This window comes from Camelus ferus, chromosome 7, assembly GCF_009834535.1.
Source record: "Camelus ferus isolate YT-003-E chromosome 7, BCGSAC_Cfer_1.0, whole genome shotgun sequence".
Classification (NCBI taxonomy): Eukaryota; Metazoa; Chordata; class Mammalia; order Artiodactyla; family Camelidae; genus Camelus; species Camelus ferus.
Window position 1 is genome coordinate 74838857 of NC_045702.1, and position 20076 is coordinate 74858932.

General features: G+C 38.8%; 1 protein-coding gene across 1 annotated transcript in view; it reads right to left on the bottom strand.

Moving 5' to 3' along the window:
* RELN (reelin) overlaps positions 1-20076 on the bottom strand; it is a 444603-nt gene that overhangs the window by 104635 nt on the left and 319892 nt on the right. Inside the window, 5 exon segments of the mRNA XM_032484179.1 lie at positions 1001-1206; positions 7082-7268; positions 8146-8283; positions 13930-14042; positions 14837-15029. Of these exon segments, the coding sequence (XP_032340070.1) occupies positions 1001-1206; positions 7082-7268; positions 8146-8283; positions 13930-14042; positions 14837-15029 (837 nt within the window).

Here is a 20076-nt window from a genome sequence, read left to right on the forward strand (position 1 = left end):
ATAACTTTTTTCCAGTAAAATAAGGTTCCATTGTAATATGCAAAACAGAGACATTAATATGGTAAGACTTAATAATAACTGGTGGTCAACATATAAAGAAAAATTTGTCCTTATGTTGAAGTGTAAATAGTGAGATTACAAAAAGGAATATTCTAAAAGTGATGTCCTTTTTTTTCCAGCTTTCAACCCCTTTTCCAGATTCAAGGATAACTGATATCTGGGTGCTTTTTCACACAATCATGGCAAGTCCTCCTCACTACCTGATCTGGTGCAGGTGTGATTAACCACCTCACTATGGATTGGGACATAAAAGTGATATTCTTGAGTAGATTTTAATGACACTTATATAAAATATAAAATATAAACATAGACTTTCAAAATACTATATAATTACAAATGAATTATATTTAAATATAGCTTAATTCATTGATTGCCTGGTATATGACTCATTTTCCCAAACTCCTTAATAGTCATTGTCTAAGATATTTTATTACATATATTCCCAGTCCATCAAAATAAAGAAAGGGATGGACCAGTGAAAAATTTTAGAAAATTCTGAGCTCCACAGATTCATTCATATACTATCTAGGACTAGCCCTGGGTGCAGCCATATGACAAGTTAAAAAAAATCCACTTTTCTATTAAATCTAACAGATGAACATATTTCACGTGTGCATTAAAAAATCCCACAAATGGCAAGAGTGAGCTTGGAACATCCCTATATCACAGAGTTTCTTTGGGAAGAGAGTGGCCAACTGTCTCACTTTTCTCCTACTCACAAATTTTCTCAAATTCTTTAAAAAATCAAATGTGAATATGAATGCTTTCTGTCGAGAAACTTAAATGAAATGAAATCTTCATATATTGAGCAATCATTCAAGTCAGATATTTATGAGTTTGTTCTTTTTTGTAATGATTAACAACCTTTGGGAAACACCTCAACAGCAATGTCATCGTTACGATTCCTGGAAACCCCTGGAAGGCCGTCGGGGCTAGTTACCTGGGTCTGCTGAAGTCTGAGAAGTACATCTCTGCCAACAGGTGCCACTGGATGCCCCCGTTGTTGCTGTACTGGAGGAGGACACCCTCCTCCCTGCTGTCGGGCTTGTTGCACGCAGCGCTCTCTCCGCCTATCTGGATGTAGAACTGGACAAAGTCCACCCAAGAAGTATCCAGATCCCAGCTCACCAACTGTCTTTTCCCAGCCTTTCCAAAAGACAGAAGAAGAAAAAAGTCACAGATTCCATTATCTGGGAGCTCTTCGGCATTTTGTTGTTTCGGTTTCAAATTCACATGAGCATCCTAATGCTAAGTGGAGGTGATCTTGTCTACATTTATTATAGAGAGAAGCAAGTTACAGCATTTAATGGTCTCTGCTCTGGATATGGTACCTACTGCTGGATACATCTGATTAGTCTCTATATCAAGGATTCCCAGTCTTGGTTATGAAACCCTTGTGAGCTGCTAATTATACCAAAGGGTATTCAAAAGCCTTTAAAAATAAAGCAAAATTCATTTTAATTAAAACACTCCCAGTATTTGCTTTGAAAATCTCCTCCAGGCAGAGTCATGGAGAAGAAAGACCATGTACATACTTTGAAATCAGCTGGAGCTGGGTTTGAATCTCAGTCCACTATTCATGCTGTTCACTAGCTGTGTGACCCTTCTGTGCTTTTATTTTCCTCAAAGGTACAATATGGGTAATAACACCTTTCTTATAGGGTGTTGTGACAATCAGATGAAATAGCATGTTGCATAACTTGCCAAGCACACAGCACGCCTTCCTGAGAAAACAATCTGTCTGTAAATAGGTCAAGATCCACCTCCTCCTCCCTGGGAATTGAAGTGAAATAGGCAAGACAGAAACTTCTTGACAAAAAGAAAGAGTACTGGAGTCTGTCGAGTTCCCAGTCAGTCTCTCTCTTTCTATCTCTATTTCTTGAACTCATTACATAAGTTTCTGTGACCACTAAATGGTCTCCTTTTGTCTTAAAATTGTTAAAAACTTCCTCAAATTCAGCAACTTGCTTCTTTTGCTTAGTTTTGTCCCCTGCCTGTCACAATCCTGCTGTGAGGTTTTAGATACAAATTGACAAGGTTTGTCATCATTCCTGTTGTATGTAAATGGTTTCCCGCTAACAGGATGGAAAAAAGATTTGCTCATAAGATTCTTTCACCCAAACTGATTCTGTCAAGGTTAACCCATGGACTGCACTGTCTGGTCTTGGAGAGATTCTGAGGAGTTCAGTTAAAGTCAGGAAGAAGACTTGAGGTAGGACACACGGTACAGAGAAAACCACCCCTGACACTTCTAATTCAAACCCTGTTCTAATCCACTAAGTTAATTAAGAAAGGGTCTCAGTTACCAGACATCACAGGGGAAACACTTAGGGATAATTCAAAGAGTACACTGTTACTGATAAATCTAAAGCCAATTAAGAGATTCCAAAATAAACCAGGGTGCCCGTGAAAAGAGAACTGAAGTTAATCCTGAGACAGAAACTCATTTTTTGGAAATCTTAATTTTATGTATGTATTAGAGGAAATTGTAAAAGTAACCTGCATGTTCAACCTGTTAGATATGCTTTTAATTTTTCTTGCTGTTGATTTGAACTATGGTAAGTGTGAAACATGTCAGAGATGACCATAATCTGAGATTATTATTATATAGAGTTCTCATGCCTTCAGAGCATTACAGGAAGAATGATTTTGAGAAGACGCTGGCTGGTTAATTCCCATCCAGCCAACCTCTGTGAAAATCTTGGCATGTGGAAATGAGCCAGAAGGATAAAGACCTAAGGTGAGGAGAATTATAAAAATCCAATTATCACAATTAGATGGTTGGAATGAAGGGTCTATTGTGAAATTCACAGAACAGTGTTGTTTTTCCAGGAGACTGTTGGCGTTGGTCTACAGAGGTTTTTGGAAAAGCTTTGTGGGATTTTTGTAAATGGTGAAAAATACCATACAAATGCTTGGTTTGGCATTGAGGATGTTTATTTTTTTTTCCTAGAGAATAGCACAAATCATTTTCTTTTGTTCAGTGACCTGAAATGCTGAACATTTTTTTAAAGGGAGAAAAAAAAGAAAAAGGAAATGGCTCATGGCAAACTTTTTGGTCAGAATTTAGAATCTGGTGTAACACATGGTTTGCAGTTCTTTCTGTTACTCTACGACTGATGCATTTATGTGTACGTGTAGACATTATACACACATGTCACGTGTGTGCACATGTGTTGGAGTAACAGGTTAAGGATCTCCTCAGTCCTGGAGTGTGGCAATTACCCTCAGTTGCCCCTAGACATTCTAGGTCGACATGGCTTTGGGGTTTAGATAAAGTAATACAAAACTTAAAGGTAATGCCTTCGGGATCTAGAGCCTTTATAACAAAACCTCTAAAATGCTTTATAAAACTATCTTTTTTCTCCCATGAAAATCTTCTTAATCAAAATGCTACTAGAAAAATAATTCTACTATATTTATTTGAAAATAACCACTTCTTTAGATCTTTTTATTGTTTTCCAATTTTCTTTCATTCATTCATTCCTTTCTTCAACAAATAATTACCGAGTGTCAATTAGACCAGGCTCAATACCATGCGTTACAAAAACAAACTTGAGAGTTCACAGGTATTTGCAATGAGACTAACGACAGCTTCGAGCAGCAGGCCACATTCCATTCCTTGTTACGTCCCATTTGGTCATACGATCAGTTATCAATGCTCCAATCTTATCAATGCTCCAATCTATTCAGTCCCAAAGGTGCTTATTGATATATAAATGCCTAGTGCAAGGCATGCATTTCTGAGTGGAACATCTTATCTAGAAGTTCAGCTTAGTCACTAAGACTCTGCATTTTGCTGGGTACGGTGAGGATAAAAATAAAAATATGATTTATGGTCTATGTATGTAGAGAACACAAGGAGAGCCCAGTGTTGTCTGCTGTGGTCCCAGGAAGCTCCAGGGAAGCAGCAGGATGGGGCAAGACACTGCCAGGTTTGTAAGGATGTGAGAGACGGTGGAAGGCATACTGGTGAGCAGTGGAGACCAAGCAAAGACAGGGAAATTGGCAAAACCTGGGATGATGAGGTGAGCTTCCTGTCTGGACCAGATGACTCATATTTGGAAAAAGAAAATAAGTAATGTAGTTAGGACAGCAGTATTGGAGACCATCCTGAACATTTGTGATGAAAGGGTGACAGGATAGAAGCATATTTTTAGAGAAATTAATCTTGAGTGGCTTGCAAAAGGCTTAAGGGACCCTTTCTCTACTTCAAACATGCTGGCTGGTGGGGCTGCCAAACTGTGTATCCCACCTCTCGCCAAAGGACTGAGTATATAACTCTGGCTACACCAATCACTGTGCACCATTCCCAGGTCTCATGACTGGCCAATGAGAAACCTTCCCCAGATTTTCCTACAGAGCTGCTTACAGAGCTCCGTGGCCTGAGTTCCACTCCCACAAGGATGGCTGGCCTGAAAATACAGTCTCCTCTCAATGAGAGAGTTCTGTGGGCATCTGGGTTTCCGGTTCCAGATATCTCTGAGGCCAGTTTCATCTAAGCCCTTCCTGTGTTTTGATTACATGAACCAAATTTCCTTCTTTTTCGCTTAAGTGAGTTTCTCCCTCTTACTTAGAATTCAAAACAGATCTGACTGATACAAGAGAAAAAAGTAAAAATGTGATCCTCAGATTCTGACAAAAATTTAGAAAGAAAGCTGGATTGGGAGAGGAAGGGGACGGTTTTATTTTTGAAATGCTGATTTTAAGTTACTGGCAGGGCATACATATGGAAATCTTCAATGATACCAATTTGAAATTTATTCTCATAGAGTGTAATTATGATAGCTAACACTTTTAAAGCTATTTCTCTGTGCCCAACACTATTCTTTACTCTTTACCTGCATTAACTCACTCCCATTATCCTGCTTTACAGTTGAGAAACCTGTGACACAGGAAGATGTTATAACTCTGCAGGGTGAACCGATTAATGAGTTCTGGAGCCCAGGTACAAAGGCTGATATTTTGACTCCAGATGTAATCTTGAATTAAGTGGAAGAAATATTGATATGTAACCTTTTTATATTTAAAATATCTGTGTGTGTGTGCACACACGTTTACCAGAATGTTTGGGTACATATTGGTTAAGGATCCGTAATCTTGTTTTAAAGTTGATGGTTATGGGAGAAACAATCTTTCCATTTCTGCACAACTGTACAGTGTACCCAGATCTATGCAATGTATATTGGTCACTTGTTGACTATTAACTCTAATAATAATGACCAGGGGACTGCCAAAGTCAATGGATAAGAAATATCATTAAATGGAATCCACCCCTGATTTCCTACCATTCCCTATCTTGTTTACTTGCTGATTCTTTGTTCTGCACCTGCATCAAAACAAAAGCTGTACCTATTTTTGCATTTGCATAAATTAGCTTGTTTTGGATTTCTGCCCAAACAGGTTCTGCAACACAGCAGCCCTACGGTATATCACCTACCCTCCTGTATATGTTATGTGACACGGAAGGGGACATTTCCAGTTGTCCTAAAATCGGTGGCTATAGTCCCTGCCAGAAAGAAGTGCTGCTAGCCACCCCATGTTCTAAAGAGAGCTGCCAGCAGCTGCGGTTGGACACCCTGCTCGGGTTGGAGAACCTGGCCTGCTCTCCTCTGCAGTCCTTGGGAAGACTGCATGAAGAGATGAACTGGAGGAGGGAGGAAGAAAAGACCGCCCTGCCTGGAGCGTAGCAAGAGAAGAGAGGGAGGGGGTTCCCTCAGCCCCAGCCCTAACCCAGCAACATGAGTTAGGAGTGTTCCAAGAAAATGGAACTTAGGGATTCTGGCTGGCACCTCATCCCTGGTTGGTATGTTGACCTGTCTGCTGCCATTGGAGAAGCTGAACCCTGCAGGAAAAACTTCTGCTCAGAGTCTCTGTTGTGGACTTCACGTTGGGGTGCCCCCAGATTCATCTGTTGAAACCTTATTCCTTAAAGGAATGGTATTAAGAGGTCAGACCTTCGGCAGGTAATTAAGTTACGAGGGTGGAGCCCCGATGATGGGATTTGTGTCTGCTTTCCCTCCCTCTGTTCTCTCCACCACATGGGATGCCATAAGATCCCTGCATCTGCAGGCCTCACCAGACCCCGAATCTGCCGGTACCTTGATCTTGGACTTTCCAGCTTCCAGAACAGTGAGAAAAAAATCTTTACTGTTTAAGCCACCCATGTCTATGGTGTTTTGTTACAGTAGCCCAAGCTGACTAGGGCAGTCTCACATCAGCAGACGCCACCAGCAGCCACCAAACTGAGCTGAAGTAGGACCTGGGATGTTTGCTCTTGATGGACAGCTGGTCACTTCCCAAGGAGTGCTTCTGCCCATCCCCACCCTCACCATTAGTCTTCCTCCCTCTAATCATATTCTTGGGATTAATGGATTGACAAATCTAATAAGCACTTACAGAAGTGCTTTCTATGTGTTAAACACTGTTCTACATGATTTACAAGTACTAACTCATTTAATCTGCATAATAGCCCTAATGAGGTAGATACTGTTTACAGAGGAGGAAGCCACATCATAGAGAGGTTAATGAATCTGCTCACAGTCATACAGCTAGAAGGTCACAGAATCAGACTGAAACAGGCAGTCTGGTGGTAACCTCTAAGCTCCGCCCCCTCCACCACCACTTTCCTCCTCCCCCACAGGTCGGCCTGCTCACACACCCTCCAAAGACTTGGATGAGAAGAGGACAAGACCCTGCCCCACTCAAGGCACCGCAAGACACACTCCTGGATGGCATTGGAAGAAAGGAAAGCCATGAGCTTTAAGTCATGTACAAGAGGGACAGGAATTTTAAAGGTCCTAACCTGGATCTGTAGTGACCAAAGGTAAGCATAAAACTATAAGAGTTTCCCAAATGGAGTTAAGGTATTGGAATTTGACAAAACTCCAGTCAAAAGGAGGGCGTGTGGGGAAAATAAAGCTATGTCATGTTTGTACCTTCTGGTTCATACAGCTCCATACATCAGCCACATATTGAAACAGCCACAGCCCCATCACTGACTCCCGGCTCTTAGTCATACCTTGCTGAAATACAGAGACGATCCAGAAGAGATGACCCCACAGCCTTCCTCTGGTTTTACAATTTCTCCCCCGATAACTTCTTGCCAGTCAGACTCCCAACCATTCAGGCTCTCAAAATCCGACATGATCGTGGAGGGAAGGGCGGCTTCCGGGCGACAGTCGGTGCCTTGGTATCCCTGGTCACACCTATGAGGGAGGAGGGCCGAGGGGGCAAATGATGGACACCTGTGTGAATGCCCACATCTGACCTGCAACACCTCCTGTGTCTCGCTTTTGCTCGGGGATTATCATCCACACTAGATTTTTCCCCATAGTGTTAATCTGTGTGTATGGGTGGTAACAACTTTCAGGTTTTAAATATGGCAAAAAAAAAAAAAAAAAAAGAAAAAAAGGATAGGCCCCTTCTGAAAAGCAATAGTGCTGTAACAGTAGAAATAAGGCATCAAGGAGTAGTGAAAAAAGATGAGTGTGTGTGCACATGCGTGGCTGGAGGGAGGGGATTCCTGCAACCTTAAAAGGTCCCATATAATTCTTTGCTCAACCAGTGTAACTGTGGCCATGTTTTATAGTTCCTCTTTCGGATTAAATTATGTCTCTTTTAGAGTCGTTAAGTATCCAGGTGTGCTCCTATTTCATTCTCATTAGCGATAATCACCATCTCCCCTGCACACAGCCTTGAGCTGCTGCGAAGTGGAGCAGGAGAGTGTGCAGCAGCTGTCCGACTAGTGCCTGCAGACTGTCAGGGGAAGGAAAGGGAAACAACAGCAAGGCTCTAAGAACTACCAAAGAGGGCTTTGGGCTTAATTAATAAACTTTGAAATTTAAACCCAGGAGGCATTGTGTTGAGGTTAGATTTTGCAATTTAGAATATATGGCTTTACGCTTATTTAAATGCAACATCTTTTACATCTTAAATAAGGACAAGAAAGGAGGCATCGTTTTCCTCTGGCCATTTCCTTATTTATCAGGCGATTCATATAACGCTGATGACAGCTGCTGTGGTACCTTCTAAACACACATCCTGAGAGGCAGTCAACCGCTCCTTCTAATCGCGCGGACCTACCTGCACAGGCCGTGGTCGCAGGAGCCGTGCCCGCTGCACATGTGCGGGCACTGCTGCCCGATGTAAATGCTGTCTAACGCCCACTCGTCCTGGGCCGTGTAATAGCTCTGACTCCAGCGGAAGCGGGTGGCGCTGGACCTAGAAACAAGGCACGGGAATCAAAACAGTTTTAACTCTCCTGTGGTAATAAAGACAAAGAGGTCAGAGTTCAGAATCCTTCACATTGGACTCTCTGGAATTTGGATTTAGCTGCCAATCATTTCCGGTTAATCGTTTAATTTCCACTCAGGGACTGTCTGATTCAACAATCCCATCCATAAGGAAAGTTAAAAAGAAATCTGCTTATTTTGTTATCTACCGCAATCTTAATTTAATTTGAGACATTTTGAAGAAAAAGAGAGTATCAAATTTTTGTTGTTGTTGCACAGGGGTTTAACACTAGGAAAGGAAAGGAAGAAAGTTTTTAATAATAAAGATTTATACTAAACTATATTTATAGTAAAAATAAAAAAATGTATACTTGATGCTTTGTTGACTGAGGATAGTTTATTTTAGTATAAATTTAGTCTCTCTTTCATAGATGAAAGTGTGAGGTGTTTAACTCAGAGTAATGCAGTCTCTTACAATAAAGTGCACCAGTAGTTACTGGAAGACTTCCAGTCAGCTCTCAACATAAGACAAAAGTTTTGTCTGGAGCTACTGTTTGGGGGGTTGAGGGGACATGCCACAATGTACTATATTACAGGTAAGAACATCCGGGTGCTAAATTCTGCTTATTATTTCTGAAACATTAACTTGCTTGGGTTTCATGGGCAAGCCGATGTTAAGTGGAGATAAACACTTACACAGTCCATTACCCACAGAGAAACACTTGGGACCTTGATTCATCTAAACCAGACATAAAGTCCGAAGAAGAGGCTATTTTGAGAGCAATGCCAAGAAGGTTTCTCTTCATCGACTACCACAAAAAATTTTTTTAATATCACATCATAGTTTTCACCTCTAGGAACTTTCAGGGATCCATGATCAGTTCTTTTTGGTCAAAGTGCAAAACGAAAACAAAAAGAATTTGCAGAATTAACGTGTACGCTCAGTTCCATCGATTAAACCCTCCCCGAGTATACTATCTACAGATAACACTTGATCTTAATGGTTCTGAATGATCCATTAAAGTCTACTGCATCAATTACCCACATATTAAATACTCCCTAAGTACCTAACAGACTGTTAAAATCCAGACTAAGCCTTTACTGTTTATTTTACCAATGAACTGTGGCTAATTAGTTGCATTTTTATTCCTAGTAGGATAATCCCAGGATTCACTGAGGTGAACCCGGTAGACACGGGTTTGCAGCATATCAGTGCTCTTCGTGGTACATACAGAGAGAGAGAGAGACAGATGAACCTCTTCTTCGTTAATAATTTACATCTGTAATCAAACAGCCATCACAATTTTCACGGTCCCATTAAGAAATGGCTTTTAGAAAAGCCTGCTATAAAAGTAGGTGCATTGTCTGAGAGAGTAGAGCCCTACAGAAAACAAGTAAATTAAGGCTCATGCACTGGTGTCATGCAAAGCAGAAATGACTATATTCTTTTAAGATTGATGATTATCTGAGTCAAATCTAGGGCCACAGGTGTCTAGATGGTGAGCTCTTTGGGGACAGGGATATCTTTTTGTCTCAGTAATTTGTACAGGAACAGAATAAAGTAAGAGTACAAAAAAAGTCTGCTAAAAAAAAATGAGTCAACGAGTGGATGGATGGACAGGCCAGCAAAGGGCAGCCTGTTTCTGCCTTCTGTAGGTAATGGAGTGAAGAATGTGCTAGGAGTCAGGGGACCTGACCCTGGCTCTGCAATTTATCAGCTGTGTGACCTTTAGTGAGGAATTTAAGCCTTCAGGGGCTTCTACTTCCTCACCTCTCAAATAAAGGGATTGCGCAAACCGATTTCTAAGATTCCTTCCAGCTCACAAATTTAATGATTGCTCTGGTGCTTTGTTGACCGAGGTGATAGTTTATTTTCTTTACAATCACATGCCTGCATGAAATTCAGGGCATATATTATTTTGAAGTTTTGATATTTCAAACATTAAAATGGGGTTGGAGGGTTGCAGAAACCTGACCTAGATTTCCTAATTTATTTATGCTCTAAACAGTCACATGTAAACACATTCCAAATTCTTTTGCTAAGTAAATTAATCCTTCCATGCTTCTCTGAACTCTTGAAAAGATAATATTTCCTGAAGATAAAAAGCTTAAAGTGAATTATTCCATTAAAAATGACAATCCACAGTTTAATGTGATGTTAATTAACAGAAAGGAAAGCAACAGAGGTTGAATACTGGCTTCATTTTTAGTGAGAAAAAAAACTAGCTGTGTGAGCACTCTCGAGCGGATCACACGTGAGAACACAAGGTGTGATCTCACTGATTTGCAGCTGCATCACTGCTAAATATTAACCTCACTACAAATATTTAATTTGCCAATTTTCTCTCTCTCTCTCTCCCCCTTCCTCTTTCTCCCTCTCTGTCTCTCTCAAAACTAAGTGTTCTTAGGAGGAAAATCTTCTGCACTTTGGATTGAGTCTATAAGTGACACTACTGCTGTGTGGATCATGAAATGAAGTTGACTTGAATTCAAAATCCAAACTCTATGATAGATTCTCAAAGGCAACAAAACTTGACAGTCTTTTCCTTATTTGATCCATGCCCCCGCCCTTATAAACTTCTAGATCGAAATAAAACAGCATTGAGTTCTCTCTCGATAGTTAGGTAACCTGAGGAATCAAGGTAAATGAAGGCTAAACTGTATTTCCCACCTTCAGAGTTACTGAAATTATATTTACCCAATTATTCTGAAACTCATTCAGTCATTAGGTGTTGATTTGTTTATGAAGTCAGCAACTGACAGCTGTTTGGGTCTCATTAGGCCCTGTTCTTATATAAATGTCTCTCATAAAAACAAAATTAAATTTCACTGGGTTAACAAATGTTCAGTTCATATACAATATAATTTCTTTGTGCAGGTGTATAGATATTCAATATTTCCACTCTAAGTTGTCCTATCTAGCATAATTTCCAAAGGTAACAGATCTTCGACAATGCAGACCACATTTGCTTGTCTGCATTAGATTTATAGCTGCACATGCTTGAATTAAAACAGCAGAAGAAAGATTTGCCAAAAGGAATACTGCTTCAACCTAAACTTTGCTTCCTTTCCCCAAAGCTTGGGAAAAACATGCCATTTACAAAAGTTCAAAATGAATATAATAAAGTGATCAAGAATGCCAAGGAGAATAAATGCACTTTATCCTTACAACAGAGCTTTTAAGCATTATAGATCCGAAAACAATGATAATAATCAGTTGAACACTATTTTTTAAAAAAATACTACAGCAACAATGTTTAAGTATTAGTCAGTAGAAATGTTAAAATAAATATCCTATTGGGTTGTTTGTTTTTAATAAACATTTTTACTTTCTTTACCCTGAGCTTTGGAAGGAAATTTGAAAAAGCAGAATTCAATTATTTACATACATGTACTTAAAGGCAAATGGTCCGAGGAATAATTTAGCAGATTTTTCTTCAGTCTGTAAAAAGAGATAGCTTGTAATAAAACATCTCTTTAGCTCATTGAGGCATTGAACTGAAATCCTATTTAATTTCCAGACATTTAATGAGCACCCCACAATGTGGCAGGCACTGTTTTGGAACTAAAGAGTTTGAAGATCAATGTATTTCCTCTCAAGTGTCTAATAAGCATTGATGAGAATTTGACCTTTTCTTACTATACTAAAACGTGCAACCCAGTGGTACTACTTTTTAAGCTAAGAAATAATGCAACATACAATTTGAGTGTAAAATAACCTGCAAAGCTTTTTTGATAAAGGACATTTCAGATATTGCCTAAGCTACACTAATTAAGAATAATAATTTAAAATGTTACTGGAAATGAAAGGACATTTCTAAAATACACTATCGGTATTATCTTATCATCATAATGAAACTGTAGCCCACATGTCAATAAAATAAAAATCATCATTTTTTAAATAATGAGGGTAATATACTTAATGGTGAAATAGTGCGGGGCAGGGGGGAACCTCAGTTTTGCACAAAGGATGAACAGTATTTCAATTTTTTGATGTGTTGATTTTTTATAATCTTGATAGATATGCTTGGAATATCATTGAAATTAAGTAAAAGTCTTGATTATATTCCCAGCAGTAGATATAAAATAGTAGGGTGTTAGAAAAAGTAGCAACTTGTTATACAAAGCATTAATAGAGTACCCAGGAAATGGCTCACAGTTGGATATAAAAAATCTGTGGAAATCAAATTTCAAGCATTTTCCAACTGACATAACGATGAATCCTTAAAAATAATCAAGGAGGCATTCTTCTATAACGCAGTAATTCAATCTTCAACTAAAGGAGGTATAATAATAATTCTAGGTTGTTAATCTAACCAATTGTTTTTGTGTAGAGCTAACTTTGTATCAAACATTCTGAGAAGGGGTGATTTAGTAATTTTCTTTACAAAAGGGGTCTTGGAAGGCAGATTCCACAGAAAAATATAATTTTTGTCTCTTTTACGCCTTTTCTGCCACACAAATCATAGAATCTTAGAATTCCAGAACTGCAAGGGACCTTTAAGATGATTTAAACCTCTTCATCCTACACATAAGGAATCAGGATTGAAGAGACTGGAATGAGTAAGGCATGTACTTGACTACTGGTAGAGATATGCTGAGAACTTAAGTCTTCTAATTTCTAACCAAAGGTTCTTTCTTGGGTGAGCTCATCCTGTCCCAGGATTTAAATAGTACTTACAGTATTTACCTTTTCAGCCCCAACCTCTTTTCTGAGCTCCAGATTCACAAGTCCAATTGGCTTCTCGACTGTTATGTTTGAATAGGTAAGTATCTCAAAGTTCACATCACAGAACAAGGAGTACTATGATTTTCAATTCCTGCCCTAAATCCACTCCTCTGGTCTCTCCTATCTCAGTCAGTGGTACTACCATCCAACCATTTTCCCAGGCTCAGAACTTGGAAATTGCTTTTGATTCTTCTCTTTCTACCACAGCCCCCATCTGGTCCATCAACAAGCCATATCTGATTAAAATATATTTCACAAATGATGGCTCTTTCTATGTCCATTACGGTCATATTCTAAGCCACCTAAACATCTAATGCCTGGACCCCCGACCTGTCTCCATTCTTTCTCATACAATTCATTCCTCACACTGCCCCCAGTGTGATCAGTCTAACATGAAATGATGTAATGTTTGGGGAAAAAAATGTGCTTTTCTCTTTCACATTATTGAATGTCTTTCTCCCTAGTTACGGAGCCTGGAGGATGATTTTTATTGTTACTGAAAGAATGTGAATACAGAAAAAGAGTATATATCAAGCTTTCAAAAGAAAAAGTGTAGCCTTGCAGCAAGAAAACAGCCTTGCAATCCAAACTGTCTTGACAGGAGACCCTTGTATCATCTTTTATGTGGCATACCCAAAGGAACCGGTTCATTGAGTTTTCCCATAAAAAGTTGAGTCAAAAAAGGAGGTAAGAAAAAGGTAGGACCATTTGGAAACCAAATTTTCATTAGCTCTATTTTTTCAAATATCCTCAGTATAAAAGAAAGATCTGGGTCTTTTGATACCGAAAAAAAAAAAAAAAAGGACGTATCTTGCCATGTTATGCTTAACTTTTCTTCTTATTCATTGTGCTAAAGAGATAGTAAATGCTAAAGTGACAGCTGTATCTAAAGATGTCATCTCTCACCAAGTTTTCTGGGGAAGCAGCACTATGACTCTTCTCCACTGTGTGAACTCACTGGCATGGTAAATACTCGCTGCTGTAAACTCCTGACAACTCGGCATGCTTGGAAGGCATTCCTAAAAGAGAATCAGGCAAAAATTAAACTTGGCTTCTGTTTCCTCCATGGGCAATATGTTTACTCACTCAACGCAAGCGAATAAGATCTTAGAGGAATCTAATGCTATAATCTTAACTATTCGCAATGTGGATGCAATCCATAATTTTTTCTTCTGTGAAGCTGTAATATTTGGGAAATAACTGAAACCATTTGCCACAATGGAATTAAATGTCTTCCAATTTCCATGGAAAAACAAAAAATGGATTAGGATCCATTTTTTTGCTTGTTAGCATAACACCGGCATTTGGTAAAATTATACTATTCACTATGGTATTTTTACATTTATGGTAATATCAGGTCACCAGTATGTATATATAAAGAAGTACACTGTATTCTAAGAAACTAGATCTACGTATTTCTTTTTTGTTTTTTTAAGGCAAGAGATACTATATTCTTCATATGGTCTACCTACAGGTGAAGAGACTTAGAAAAGAACAGATGAAGACGTGCTATAGGGAAAGAAGAGACATTTATAGAGAAAGAGGATTAGAAAAAATAATGTTCAAAACACCATCCTGGTGTATCTAGTTCTAAAGTTATTCCCGTTTCTTTTTTATTTTCAACTGCCTTTTAGTATCTGATAGTGCTGAATGTGGCATCCTTGTAATCCACTGGTGACTTTATGTCAATTCTAAATTACAAAAAACATTGTTCCTTTTCAACCAAATCTAAACTTTTAGAATTATAATTCTTTGTTTCCTATGTAAAAAGGTGAAGGCTACCTATCACAAGCTTTAGAGAAAACAGACTTACCTCTTGGACGAGGTGCCAGGTGAGGCCATGGTTGGTTGAATACTCCAGTTTCACCTGGTTGTCCATGTGCGGAGTGTATTTCTGGCCACAGCCCATCACCAGACTGAACTGAATCATGTAGGATGCTCCTATTTGCATTGACTGTGTTTCCACATAGCGCATACTTGAGGCAAGTTTAGAATCTCCTGTAAAACTGAAAGATACAGGCGGAAATCAGAAAATTAAGAGCAGTGATTTATTAAGGAAAACTCAAGCTCTTCATTTCATATAATATATCAACATAGCTTCATTTTACTTACATAAACCTTGCCAAGTTCTAGGGTGGATTTCAGTTAATCTGAAAAATGAAACTTGAAACAATCTGCCTATCAAAGAAGCAATATATTTTTAAAGTTAATACCTAGGGTTATCAAATATATTTGAAAATGGGTACTCACTCATAATACTGCTCATGAGTAATATAAAACCTTTGACCCATTAATCTCACTTCTTGGAATTTATCCTAAGGAAATAGTTCTAAATTCAAAAATAATTTTATGAAATATGATGAATATTGCAGTTTACTTATAGCAGGAATTGGTAACCACTTTAAAATCAAACTATAGGGAAAATGGAATGCTTAAGTAAACTGGTATAGCCACTTGACAGATTGTCCATATTTCAAATATTTATGTTGGTAATGAATTGACATTAACTTGTATGTGATAGAGTAAGATAAAAAAATTCACAAAACAATGCATGAAGGAAACTCACCAGAATGTTTACAGTGGCTGTGTTTGGTGGTAGGAAATTAGACAGTTTAAAAGTTTTCGTTTTTCTTATTTTTCCAAATAGTCTTTAATGCTCAGGCATTAAGTACTGAAAACATCATAATTTAATTTTAATGGCTGTACTTCACGTTAGTAAAATTCCCATGTTTTAGTGGGTCCCAACTGAGTACTATATGACTGTAAACTGTTTGAAGGCAGGCACAATGACTTTTTCAGAGAAAACTCCTCAGGGAATTTATAACCTACCAGAGGACATTAAAATATGGACACATTGTCAGTGTAGTTAAGTATGGGCCAATGTAAATATTCCCAGGGCCAACCACACCGGGGTTCGTCTGCCACAGTACTCGCTACTGCTATTCTGAAGCAGGTCGAGTACCACTCTGCAGCAGTAAGAGGACTTCAACTGAATCACTATGCTGTACACCAGAAACAAATTACAACATTATAAATCAACTGCACTTCAATTGAAAAAAATGTTAAAAGAAACAAACAGTAAAAGGACTAAGCTGGTAGAGACAAAGGAGATCATGCAATACTCCATGAAATCTTTGAGGCATTTAATTTTTTTTTCTTATTTCCCCTTTGCTGAATCAGCAAACTAAGAAGTCACTACTCTGACTTGCTTCTTGCAGAGATTAAGATGTTATTTCAAGATGGACTATTGCTCATATGGAAGATCATCATGGGCTTGGGCTCAAGGTTATAAAATGTAAGAAGCTTTTTCCAGACAATGACTAATTACTGTTTAAGTTTTGAGATAAGGTTTTGCACTTGGACAACAAACAGAGGAATAAAGTGTAAGAGCCCCAATCTCTGCTTTAGTGTACTGTTGACAAAAGGCAGGGAAAAGTCACACTCAGCACTACTGGGCTTACAAATCCAGTGCCACAACTTGTTTATTAATAAAGATGCCCACCAGCTGCTGCGTTTGGCCTGTGCTAAGCACAACACCCACATTATCTTCCTTAGTCCTATCTTTACAATAACTCTGTGAGGTGGGAACAGTTACTTCTTGTTAACAAACGAGAAAATGGGGACAGTAAATGGTAGGGACTCCATGAGAAATCAGCTTTGCCCGACTTTAAAACCTCTTAACTAAGACATTATCTCTCTGCCTTTCTATTACTCTAAGATGGAGAAGAAAAAACTGTCCTTTTGAATTATTTTCATTTATAGTTAATTTAAAAATCACTAACTTTCAGTTACCATGCAGTGATACTCTGATATAGAGACATAAAACCATGATTGCTGATATGTGTTAGGGTATATAGGATACAATCTAGAAAACAGAAAGCTGTAGAATGCAATTTTTAGCAATATTACAAAATAAAAGAAATCAATATAGAACACAAACACCAGTAAGCTGTATAGCCACCAACTCATCTATATAAGTTGCAGTCTTTTAAAATGGCAACAAACGAACAAAATCCCAAATACTTCTCCTTGTGAGAAATAACTGCTGCTTTTAGCTTCAAGGGTTAAATGCTCTTTGTAGTACCCTTAATTAGAAAGGTAATCCGAGGCAGCCAACTAGGCTTCATTTAACTGTTTACCTTAAGGCACAGTATACACCCTGGGCATCCAGTAAAAAGCCATGCGGTGCATGGTAGCACACGGGTTCAAGGGTCTGCAAGCCACACAGAGGTGCTAAAACTTTCTCACTCATGTCACATGTAGTGTTTCTCTGCCCCAGCATTTCTTAAGTAATTTAAGATTGTTTTCACAATTAGCTCCTTTTAAACGCTTCCCTTCTGAGATGGTTGAGTGTCCTGGAAATTCTACACAGAAAATCTGCTACGTTTTGCAAATAGTGCCTGCACCTAACTTTTGCATGGTTACAAGTTAACCATGAACCTGGTCGGAAAGAGGAAGCCTTATCTGAGAAGTGTGTGCTCAGTAAGCTATCTTGATAACAGCTTTTAAAGGTGCCAAGACACCAAGAAAGAAACAGGATAAAAAGTACAGTAAAGGACAAGTTAAGAGGCTAAATGAGGACAGTTAAACAGTGACAATAAAATTCTTACTTAACATGACTATCTGTTCCACCGGTAGTTGTATTGTTGGGGAGGCGGATCCAGCTCCACCCACAGCCCCTCCTTCCCAGTCACCTTCCAGTGATTGGTCTGGGGGTATCCATGTCCACAAGTAAGTTCTCACCAATGGGACGTAAAGGAAAGATGCTAGGTGGGTTTACTCACTCAGCTTTAATATAATTTTTTAAAAAGAGACAGATGGATTTGGCTAGCATGACTTTTCCCTGTTGCTCCTACTGTCTTCCTTCCTTCCTAACAGGGCAGCAGCCTTCCTGTGACAGTAACGGAACAAACATACAGTTGGAGCTCTCTCTGCTGAGATGGCAGAGTAGAAAGAGGGGGGAAGCATCGGTCCCTGATGGTCTTGTTAAGCCGTGCAAACAGTGCCGGACTGCCAATCCTGGGATTGCTTATTACAAGTGACAAATAAGCCTTTTCACTTTTGTTTACGCCATGGTCAGTCTTTTCTGGTTGTTTTTGTTGTAACCTAGAGTTGAATGCATTTCTGATACACCTGCCATACTTCATGGCCCTGAATGAAACCTATTCTGATGTCTTAATCTAAAGCAAAATAACTCACGAAAAGCACAGATGTCTGTGTCTTAAAATCTCGACCATTCATAGGACAAGTTCACTCGATTATTTATGATTTATTCAAGACTGGCTGAAAGCCATTGATACTAGATATGGCTTTTTCCTCCTGAATACTCTGATGTTCATACACAGCTGGAGTTTCAGGGGAGAGAATTTCACAGACTGCAATTCTTCAATTTACAAAACTGTTCCTCTTTGCTGCTTCTCTAAGTCAAGATATGTTTATAGAGGCAAAAATGAAGCTAAAGTTTTCTGTTGCAATCATAGAAACAGGAAAAAAAAAAGTCCACATCAGCATTTGGGGGAGAAATTCTGGAGACACAATGCATCAGGAATCGGAGGTATAGCATTATTCATTTGATTTGCAAGAGTGCCTCAAAAAGAAAGGAACAATTAAAAAATCCTGAATCTAATTATAAGATTTAATGAGAGAATGGGGACATATTTTTCCATTAGGACAAGCTTACCTCCCTGTGCCTTTCCACTTCCACCTCTGAGAAGGCTAAGCAGGCTCTTTGTTATGACCCTGGTAAACGGATGACATCATCACGTAACTCAAGTCCCCACAGTTGGATCTTAGTCCACAGGATAGGTCCTTCACCTCCCCCTCCCTGGCTTAACCTCATGTATTGCTGAGGATCTGTTTTCCTGACCAGGCTGGAAGCCACTCCACAGGGAGAGGTCACACCTTGTTCATCTCTGCATCCCCTAAAGCATTCAGAGCCTCGTGCACCTCAAGAAGCACCTGATACTGATGCAAGACATCGTGGTTTTCTAACAGCTGGTCTATTCCATTTGACCTCTGAGTCAAGGCTACTTGGGAGACATCAGGGATCCTTAACGTTGTGTTACAGAGAAGGAAAACCGAGAGGCTGAGTTGCTGGCCCCGAGGGGCACACAGTTACTTAAAAGCTAGGAACTAGGAGTTCTGAGTTCTACTTTGATGTCCTTCCCACAATGTCACGGCCATCAAAGGCATGCAAAGAATGTTAAATAAAATGAGCTCATCAGTAAGGTCTCTCTACTGGAGAGAAGGCAAGTTTTCCAAAATCACAATTACTAAAATGCTGTGAAGAACACAGACAAGGTTTTGAGGTTATCCTCACTTAAAGAAATTGCTCTTTCTGCATTTCCCTAGAGTCTTGCTCCCATCTCCAAAAAAAAAAAAAGGTTCTTTTATATGAAAGGAGATACAGATAACTAAAGTAAACCCGAGAATACTCGGGCCACAAAGCCCCTTAAAACCAAATTCATGTAAAACAGCCAAATCACTTAGGGACTGAGCCATTTTTGACAACTGATCCATCTCTTTAAGAATAGTTTGTATATTCTAAAAGTTAAGCCCTTGTCAGCTGCAATAACTTAAATAAATAAAAAAAAAATAAAAAAGAATAGTTTGGTTAGTAAGACAATGTGGCTGAAGTCTCCATGGGCCACAAGAGAAGACACTACACTAATATTTACATTTCTTAGAAACCTCAGCAGAGTTTTACTATTTTCAAGAACCCCACGGAAAAGAACAGCCCCGCAGAACTCATTTTTCAGAGAAACAGAAGACCACCACAAAGCTGTTTTTGGTCTGATACTATGCAGAAGTTATATAATTCATCTGCAGAAGGACAATATTAGAAGCCTCTCTAATACTATCCTTCTGGGAGGTTTGTTCTTGTAATCATCAAATAAATGTTTACTAGAGTTGACAGAAAAGCTTGTTGATATTGTGGAATTAGAGGTGGCATTTTAACTCACTTCTTATTTCTATAATATTATATCTCAAAAGAGAAAAAACCATATTATTCTAGTGAATTATATAAAATTTACACTTACTGGAAAAAACAAT